Genomic DNA, 10,314 nt, shown 5'->3' on the forward strand with positions numbered 1-10,314 from the left:
GTCACTTGCTATATGCCATTCCATGTCTTAAAGTCCTCCTAGGCTTCCATGCAGTAGGCAATACAGCTTTCCATAATTCATCCCTGTTAGACTTCAGGATGCTGAAAGCAGACCTCCTTTGCTCAGAGATTAAGTGGACATTGTACTGACAGCAAGTATGAGTTGCTATTACATTAATCACACAGAATGAGTTTGAAGCAAAACCCTGGGTTCACTTCTGACCATTTGCACATTCACTGGTCTATGGCCACTGCTTTTTTATTCAAATACCTTGAGGAATGTTAGAAACATGACAACTTTACAACCCTTGAGAAGGATCAGTCAGGAGTCATAGCACCTGGAAAAAAGCTACACAGCAATAAAATTGATAATCCCATTTTACAACGGGAAAGAGTATTTATTGGCTAAAGCCCCAAATTTGAAGAGAGGCTTTCATAAGCTTCAACAACTCACGCTCCAAAACCACACAGTTCTGCACGAGAAGTTTAACTACATGAAATGTTAAAGCTCTGCTTAACTGCACTATAACCTGTGTATGACCCGATCCCTCACCACCTGTAAAGTTACCCTTTCATTATGAGATCAGATCCCACACATCACTTAAACATAGGAGGCAAATCTCAAGAGTTTCCCCTTCAACTGGAAAAATCATGTAGGGACTGCAACAGTTCCACAAGGAAAAGACTGACAGGGGCAGCTTCCCCAGTAGCTCAGCACAGCACTCCTGAGCATTGGATGAGACACAGAAAAAGAAATTTCAGTCCTTTAAGATTTTGCTGAACCGCCTCCACCCCAAACCCAGCCCTGAGAACAGGGGCAAACAGCAGCTTCAAGACAGTCAGTAGCAAAGCTGATCAACTTTTAAGTAACCAGTGTTACTGCCATCAGGCAGGCTTTTTTTCTTGGAGATTTCCTTTCTAAGCACAAGACTAATTGCCTTTAGCTTGCAAAATTGGACAAGATCACAGCCCGAAGGGGAAAGGCTACGGTGATAAATATTTAATGGGTCACATCAATAAAAATTATTTTGCCAAGGAGAATGGCAAAAGAGGAAAAGCAGAGAAATAATTCATTAAAAGAACTTCAGCTGAGCAATGTCAGGGAAAAAAAAGCCACGCTAGGAAAAAAGGAATTAAATACCAACGCTTTAAATAGGTCAGAAGCACAAGTACTATTAACACATAGCAAATGGACAAGGCTGCATTTTTCAAAGTAAGATGAAAACTGGCACAAACAGCTCAGGTGTGGTAATTGTGTCCCATTGCAACGCATCAGTACATCAACTTCTTGCAATAGCATCACCTGCCAGGAATCTGGCCAGCGTGTGGAAGTGCCATTACTCATAACTCCTCACAAACAGCAGCACAACCACCTTGAGGATTCCTTCATCTCTCGAAAGGCAAATCTTCACTATTCCATTTTGGGTGGAGTTGCAAATTACGCTTTGCAGAAGACACAATCACAATTCTTACAATAGCAAAGAGATACTGAGTGCAAAGGTTAAAACTTCTTGTTCTTCAGCGTTTCTCTTCCCCAACTCATTATAGAGGTGAATATTTGCAGCTTACATCACAGAATTTGTTAAAAATGTTTAAACTCTCCTTCCTGGCGTTATTTGAAAACACTTTTTCCATTCACCTCCATTCTCAGCCTCTTACCTTCACCAGAAATCAGCTGGATGGATGGAGAAAAGCATCAGAAACTGCTGGACTTGTTAACAAGGCCAGGAACCCCATAATTCTGAGTGCAAATTCTAGACCTGTTAATGACTCACTCCATAGCTTTTAGTTGCTAGATTCAGGATTATTTCTTTATAGGAAAAGTGCAGAGAAGACACACTGGGAGAAGAGGAGCAGAGCCAACTAGGAGTAGATTCAATGGTACTAAAGCAAACAGCTACTTAAGTGGGACTGATAAAAGACAATATAGCTTCCTATTTTTAAAGCCTACCCTTTTAAAAGTCATTAGAATTCCAAGAAAAAAAGATGTAATGGTCTTGTGGATTATATCATACTACTTAAAGCTAACAGGGAAGTACAGAAAGGATTAAAAAAGACTGACTCTTAAGAACTACAATCAAAACCCTACTCGTGAGGCTCTCTCAGGTAAAACTGATCATTACATTCATATTATTATACATACAAAGCATCCAAGTGATTAAGTGCTGCCCTCTAGTGAAGGTACAAACCAGTTCCAGCTTCCAGATTTCTGAAATTTGACAAAACTTCCATCTCAATTAGATCTATAGTCAGATTTGTCTGGGCTCACAGCTTAATGTGAGCTTTTGTGCACACAAAACATAGGAAAAAAGCTGAAAGAACTCGCCTGGAAATTTATCAGGTACATTTATTAAGAAAAAACATTCACAAATCACAGACGTTATATTAATATTGTTCAACTTCCATTGCAAGTGGTTTGCTTGATTTTGTCAGCATACTTGTAGTTGCAGGTTACAATGCCTGGGGAAGGATCAGCACAAAGAATGTTGTTAGCATGCTCAGAACATTTACCTATCACAACAGTTTACATAAGCTTAACGCACAGAAGATGAACCAGCTTTCAGTTTGAATGGGCTGAGCTTCCATCCTTTAACAGATTTTAGGTCAAACAGCACTACTGTGTTTCTGACAAGGCTACAGGACATTCCAGTTTCCCATGAAAAGGCAAAAATTCTCACAGGCTACGCTTAAAATTTCAGTTGTTTATTAACCTAAATTTTCACACAGACCTGTGAAGTCATGGCCCACACAACAGGGCCAATTTAAGGCAGCCTACAGATGTTTTTACCATCACTGCTCAGGAGTTTGTTTTTAATGTTTACAAGTTTTTAAAGCAGTTGTCAACAGGTCTGGGCACATTTGGTTGAATTATCAACCACCCTTAAGAGCATTATTAGAAAAGCCGAGCTCAACAAACAAGCCTGTCCCTTGTAATGGACATTTTCTGTTAACCCAGACAGTACCATTTCACTTTTACACACTGAGAACTTCTTGTTGCCACCTTTGATGAGGTGGAGGTAGCTGAATGATAAGAAGAAATGCCAAGACAATCCTGTGAACAGCTTGAGTGCTACTTTTACCTGAGATGCTAGTCTATTTTCTCCTGGATCTTCTAGAAATCTGAATAATGTTTCAACCTGAAGAAAAAACACAGTTGAGATGGATGTAAAGCTTCTCAGTAACCTGTTGTACACATAATATAACAAGCAATAAATATTTAGTAGCACTGAGTATTCTTCCAGTAATCTACTACTACTACTAATCTGAAATACAGACATAGTAAAAGCTTAAAAAGAAAACAAAATGGCAAAAACCACCCATTATCTGCTATTTCCTTCCTACTTTTATTCAGCAAGGAACAATAACACTTTTGACAGGCACGTCTGCAGTAGCGCATAGTCAATAACCAGAAAAAAAACTGCCAGAGTGGGAACTCAGTGCCACACCGTTAACTCAGCGAGTAAAAATCAAATCAAGCAGTCAAATTTCACCATTTACAGTCATCTGCATCATCTTACTGAATATAAATATGTTATCTGGGATTGAGCAGCCAAACTTAGTACATACCTATACAACAAAGCTTTGCCTTTGTTGTTTGCTATAGAGAAAAATCCACTTCTAGGAGAAAAGTCCATAGATTGAGTAAGATAAATTTTCTTTCTTCTGAACACTGGGAAGTTTGAGAATACAGTATATGATGGAATGTGTACCTATTAAGAAAGATATAGTTAGTCACATCAAGTAGGAAATACCCAGAATTTTGTCAAGGCTGACAAAATTTCTTAGCAAGGAAAAGTCACCACCCAGAAAGACTGTTACAGGTAACAGATGCTGGAAATTAAGAACTGTATTGTATTTGCAGCAACAAAACAAGAACATTTTAAAAAAAGAGGAGAAAAAAAAAAGAATTAAGTTAGACTACAAGGTTATCTTAAGAACTTTCTCCAAGAAAAAAAAAACCCAACATTTTCTGATATAGGTACAGCACCCCATACACATTCCAATCAAGCAAATTCTGTAGTGCATGTACCCACTTGGAATCAGTTTGACCACGTCAGCAGGATTGCACTCACTTTTTTAAAAGAAGACACAAGCAGTGTTACACTGAGAAAAGAAGCTGACCATACCAATTTGACAGCCTCATCGGCTTCATTGGAAGCCACAGCCAAGATCTCTGTGGTAGGATTGAAGGTCACGGTCGTAGCAGAGGTAACGAGGTTCATTATGGCTTTAACTGGCTTAGGACGATTTTCCTTGAGACAAACATCAGTGCTGTACAAGTTCACAACTCCAGAAACTGAACTACAATGAGAAATTAACAAAATCCATATTGAGAAACAGCGTTTATGGTACACGTTTGACTTGTTATCTGTGGCCAATAGTCAACTTAAAGATCATCAGCAAGTAATTACTTAGTGTGGTTTGTAACAATATTTTGAAGACTGTGTTTTGCTTTAGAGTTTGTATCAGGATTTAGTAGAGGGGTTTGATGGGTGGGTTGAGAGACAGACTCTTAGTTGGTGATCCTTGGTACACCAATCTCTTACGTACAACAAATTCAAACCAGAGAGAGCTCAGTATCACGTCTGTAGTCATTTAAGCTTCTTAAAGTTTTTCCTCAGAAAATGCATACTGTACTTAAACATTAGTTAGTTGTTAGAACTGACACGCTAGCTGCTAGCAACCATTAATTCAGAAATATTTTCTGAAGAAATATTCAGGCTCTGTTGCTGCAACTGTCGGAGTCAAAAAATCTTTATAAATGCTAACATGCTCTCTCACAGCAATCAAAGTAGGAGCACAGAAGAGAGTAAACTAGAAATGTGGAAGAAATGAGGCCCCAAATTGACACTTTACTACAGAAATTCACTCTGTGTGATTTCAGCTGCGTAATTTCAAAATTAACTGCTAAAATCACTGCATGCCAATAGTAACATATTAAGAGCAATACCAGTATTCAGCATGTATGGTAATTGATATGTACATGGAACAAAATAAATGATTATCATAGAAACAGCAACATTCATCTATTCACTTCTACTATAACTTTATTAAAACCAAACTCATTCTATCTTCCTACACTCTTACCAGACACAAATTCTGAAGAGCTTCAAAAGTGAGATAGGAAGAAAGTAAATCACCTAAGTTACTCACTTACCCACACGCCACATACTGGTTATTTCTTGAAATTGCAATACACTTTCCTTCCAAAGAGCCCTCATCTTCAAATTTGTGCAGGCACTTCCTGCTTCTCACATCCCAGATGAAAACTTCACCTTCCTCTATTTGCAGAATAGAGAAGATTACAGAATTCGTGCATACAAAACATACACTGATCTGTCAGAATTGTCAGAATAGATTTCAGAAGGACAGTTAACTTATATACAGCTTTCAAATAAGGAGGTTTTGTCCGTTTTCAAAAAAAGAAGAGCATACTAGAACAGTTCATTGGTAATAATGGATCACCTGCTAGGATTTCTAGGTCAGATGAGGTCTAACTTCGTACAACATTGACTGATTTACAAAAACTTAAGCAATTTCAATGGAATTACAATTAGTACTATTAAACAGAGCACTTACTGGAATAGCTATATATTTTACTGCCGTCTGAAGTGAAAGCAGATGCGGCGTTTCTTCCATTTATCTTCATAGAGCTGATCAGTTCTTTTGTCTATAGGAGGAAATCAATAATGGTGACCAAATCTGCCATTTCAACCCTTCCTGGCTTGAGGTATTCCTGAGTCTGTTTAAAGCACATCTCTAAAGTCTACATTGAAATATCTGTATGTAAATTCAAGACAGACATCCAGTTTTGTGCTATTTCGCCTGAAGCGGCAGCATTATCACACAACATAATGTCAGACAGCCAGCAGCTAAGACAAGTTCTACATTACAAGAAAGGAACTGGTATCCTTCAGCTTCACCTAATCACCTAAGCAAAGCATTGGCTTTGTTTGAAACATGAGTGCAATGAGCATTCAGACCAAGACAATGCAGGTTAAGAGGCGTGACGAGGCATTTTATCACCCTCCTTTTTTTGGCTGAAATTAACAAAATTCTGTCTTAAGAGGCAACATTCAACAAATCCTTGATGCTTTCAGATGTGCTATGAAACGGTAAGGTCAGTAGGAAAGTTGCTTCCATACTCCTGTCCCACACAAACCTTAAGTCAGCCACAGTAACTTGGCATTAAAAGAACATACCGGCGTTTTCAGAGCCCAGCACACAAGCTCATGGTCAACCAATTTATTGTTACCCAATTGATGCCAGTTCAATAAATGCTCATTGATTCCTCACAGAGGGATCTCAATACTAAAGGGAACTGAAATTGTTTTTCCTAGTTATTTCCAAGTTTGAAACAAGTGCAGCTGCCATCATGTGGCATTTTAAAATGTAGATTAAAAAAATATCTAGGTTCCCTATGAATCACAGCAGATGGAGTGATTCATGACCACGGTACACCAACACACACTAACATTATTCCCAAAAAACACGTCCTACATTTCTTCCACCCTCAGATTCTTGTTCCCATGCTGAGGCTTTTGGTTTTGTCAGCACAGTGTTTATACCATCAGTTGTAACACATCATTGACAAATAGCTTTTTCCAGTAACCCACCCTCCACCGTCTCCCTCCCCAAAAAACACCCCCAGGAAACTCTAGACTTCACTCCACCACCAGTCCCAAAAAGAACGTCATCAAAGAAAGTTGTCTGACATCCCCAAACCATTTTCCATAGTTGCAGTTAGTTCATAGAACAGCTCACTTTCAAAGGCTGTCACAGTACGTCACACCTGTTTTAACTGAAAAGCTGCACTGCTTCTCAGATCAAAAGGCAAGCAACCAGATTCAAAAGGAAAAGGATACCAAGAAACTGAAACTACATGAATTATGGAAAAAGCCACCTTCATTGACAGCAAGTGAAGATATCCTGAAGTTCCAGTGAGAAGCATAAACGATCCATCTGGAGAGACTTCAAAGTTTTTGACAAGTTTTTCCTCCATACCTTTAAAATGAGTGAAACAGAACTTAATATTGGTGTGATTTACTCACTTGCCTGAACTTCGGGCCTACAATGAACGTAAGTAAGACCCGACTCCACCTTTTCATTTCTGTGATGTGCTAACAAGATAACATTACGGGTTAGACGTTACACAAACTTGGGGTTATATCAAAGAAACTAGAACGGACCATAGTAAAACAATAGGCATCACTACCTCCAAGCACTCACTACATTTCCTTTTAAAGCAAATCCACGTGCACTTGCTACTTTGGACAGCTTTAAATGCACTGAGACACTTAGATCACTAACTTACCTCTTACTTGATGTACAGGAATAATACTTCCACCCATCATGTCATACACGTAGAACACTTTATGGTGAGTACCAGTGGCTATAACCTGTTCTCCATCAGCACTGAAGCGAGCTTTATAGATTGGAAAACTCTCTAAATAGATGCTCTGTATTTTTGGATTCCTTATGCCGTCAACCTTAAAATAAAAATTAAAAGATTATCACATTAATGAACATATCCAGTATTTTTACAGAGAAAAATTCTTACCAACTCACCAGTACAAGAGAAACAATAAAAAGTGTACCCAGCTGAAAGCATTTATCTTTCCCTTCCCAATCCACAAACAGTCCACCTCTCACCCCTCACCCTGTAAATGAGGCTCTCCCAGACTTTCTGGACATACTTCAAACCCCTTGTCCTTACTGTCTTGCCCATGCTTTATTCAAATAAACTATAATTTCTAATATGCTTTTCCTGCAGCCTCACAGATGTCACACTCAGCTTGTGCCTTTGACCACTTCACTCATACTAGGCAACATCAAGCTCCTAATAGAGCTGGGATATGAAACTTCCTCCTACAACACAGCCGTTCCAACCCCCCCAAGGATTTCTGAGCAATATTACAGCTGTAAACATAAGCAGAGAGCTCCTCACAATATAATGTTTGCAAACAATTTAATTAAAAATAAGAAACATAACCTCAATAGTCCTTGTTACTCTTCAGCTACAGATGATGAAACTATTTTGCCTATATTTTGCAGATAGTTGGTATGAAGACAGGGAAATCTTCCAAGAAAACTCCAAGCTAATTCCATTCTAACCATAGATATTACAGGCCTCGTGTGCAAACCATCATAGGAACAGTGAAAAGAGAGTCTATCTTCCCAAGGTATTTCCAGTACATTTATCAAAGGAGTATTCCATTTAAGAGCACATCCACATTGTACGAGTTAAAATTCTTCACCTCAAAGAGTGACACTGATCGATCGAAGCCAGCAGTCAGAACAACTTGAGCAGATGGATGGAACTGCACGGTTGACAGTCTTCCATCAGCAAGACGTTCCTGATTAGCAGGCAAGCAGCTCTTCATCTAGGACACAGATCAAGCAAAAAAAAAAACAAAAACAAAAACAACAGTTTACACATTTGGTTATGCTGATGCCTACAATGACTTTTCAACAGTTTGACACCAGCAGGACAAACAAAGTAAGTTTGCTAAGTTGCTTCAGTACAGCAGGGTAGGCATAAAACTGGTCAGCCTGCTGATGAAGTCAGAAGGAAGGCTAGCTGAGACTACTTGCACTCCTGCTCATCTGAAATAGCTGTAAAGGAGATAGTGAAAGAAACACTCATCTGAGGGCTCCCTTCTCAAGAACCATTTCATCACCCAGTCATGGGAGAACTCCATCCTCCCCCTAGAGATTGAAATCTTACTCCAAAGTGCTATTTAAGAGTACATTAAATAATTCCTACGTATCTCAATTTGTTTCATGCCTTCATAACATGAAGGACCCACTTTCTCTGAAGCACTAATATCTAAAAGTTACAATTACAGGAACAAAGACATTTGTGTAAGAGCTAATTTTACTGCCTGAACAGCAATAATGAAATCAAAGCATGTTCACAGACCAAACAAAGGTGCAATTACAGGCTTGCCTTTACCTCCAAAATACCTCTTGGCAGGGATTCTGAGCTTGATATGAAATTGCCAGTTCTGCACAGCAGATCATCATCTTCATCACTACCACCTATTTAAAAACAGAGCATACTGGAAAGCTCAATGAACTCCCTACAAGAACAAAAATAAGAAAAAACAAAACACACCAAAAGAAAGAATAAAGCTGACCATCCAGCTTTATACACACAAAGACTTATCAAACACCAAAAACAAGTCTTTTTTCCACAAGTTGAATAGACTAGCACAGCAAGTCACATTAGAGCAGTAAAAGGTTTCTTTACTATCACTTGTAGCTTGCTTGGATTTCTTCCTGTTTTCTCTATCAGCCCATGCAGGAACTCCTCCCATAGCTTGCTGAAATCTAGCAAGAGGAAGGGGAGAGAAGAAAGGAACACTTTGTTTAACAAACAAAGTCACTTCTTTCTACCTGGTAAGCACTTACAAGAGATTGCTACACTTCTGCAAGATGACTTCTTTAGGCAATGCACTGCATAGCCATGCAACCCCAGCAGATCTGAATTTTTACTGTGGCATCCAACTCTATCCATGCTTCAGTCATTCTTATGTATCACACATTAACATCTTCCATCACCCAACTAAAAAACAGCACGTCACCTCAGATGCTTTATGGAATAATTTCTAATTAGTAAACAAGCATTAAGTCGATTTAAAAAAAAACAAAACAAATAACAGCATTACTCTGGATTTAAAGATTGCATAAATGCCGTAAGAAGCACTAACTGAAGAGTGCCTCTGAGTGCAAGAACGGCTCCAGGACTGAAGCAGTTCATAGGGGGAAAAGACCAAAGGGACTCAGAATGCTGTGTGCATCCACAGATGTCTTAGCACACTTTACTACAAAAGCGTCAATGAACTTACTGCTCTTCAAGTCGTGCTTTTAGCTTTTTCTTAGTAAGTGTCTTCTCGGCATCGCTTTTCATCAGCTCCCTCCTGTACCTGTGGGTCATGTCAACCCTAGAGCGAGAACACAACAGCCGCACAGCTCATTGCACTGGAAGCCATCCGCAGCCGCTCCGACGCGGCCGGCCGCCGCCTTGTGCCCTGCGCGCACCTTTCCTCGGCTTCGTCATCTTCATCCACCCAGACGGGCCTTTTAGACGGGGATCTTCCTTTGGCTTCGTTCTCCGACTCCGAATGGCCGGAGCGGCCCGGCCGTGCCCCGCTCCGCACGGCGCTTTGCTGAAACGCATCGGGACGGGCGCTGAGCGCGGGGCGGGCCGCTCAACTCCCGCAGGGGAACCGGGGCCGCGCCGCCCCGCAGTGCCAAAGCCGCCACCCCGTCCGAACCGTACCTGCGGGCCGGCCAGGCGCTGCAGCAGCTC

At 40.0% G+C, this 10,314-nt stretch overlaps 1 protein-coding gene across 1 annotated transcript in view; it reads right to left on the reverse strand.

Moving 5' to 3' along the window:
- Nucleotides 1–2,328: 2,328 nt before the first annotated feature.
- Nucleotides 2,329–10,314, reverse strand: part of UTP18 (UTP18 small subunit processome component) — a 9,192-nt gene continuing 1,206 nt past the window's right edge. The window contains exons 2-15 of the mRNA XM_010721685.2: nt 10,285–10,311; nt 10,044–10,171; nt 9,851–9,946; nt 9,253–9,332; nt 8,956–9,041; nt 8,258–8,383; nt 7,315–7,489; nt 6,904–7,004; nt 5,580–5,670; nt 5,158–5,281; nt 4,127–4,301; nt 3,567–3,709; nt 3,080–3,136; nt 2,329–2,459 (exon numbers count right to left, since the gene is read on the reverse strand). Of these exons, the coding sequence (XP_010719987.1) occupies nt 3,112–3,136; nt 3,567–3,709; nt 4,127–4,301; nt 5,158–5,281; nt 5,580–5,670; nt 6,904–7,004; nt 7,315–7,489; nt 8,258–8,383; nt 8,956–9,041; nt 9,253–9,332; nt 9,851–9,946; nt 10,044–10,171; nt 10,285–10,311 (1,377 nt within the window). The 3' untranslated portion in view covers nt 2,329–2,459; nt 3,080–3,111. The remainder of the gene's footprint in view (nt 2,460–3,079; nt 3,137–3,566; nt 3,710–4,126; nt 4,302–5,157; nt 5,282–5,579; nt 5,671–6,903; nt 7,005–7,314; nt 7,490–8,257; nt 8,384–8,955; nt 9,042–9,252; nt 9,333–9,850; nt 9,947–10,043; nt 10,172–10,284; nt 10,312–10,314) is intronic.

This window comes from Meleagris gallopavo, chromosome 20, assembly GCF_000146605.3.
Source record: "Meleagris gallopavo isolate NT-WF06-2002-E0010 breed Aviagen turkey brand Nicholas breeding stock chromosome 20, Turkey_5.1, whole genome shotgun sequence".
NCBI classification, from domain to species: domain Eukaryota; kingdom Metazoa; phylum Chordata; class Aves; order Galliformes; family Phasianidae; genus Meleagris; species Meleagris gallopavo.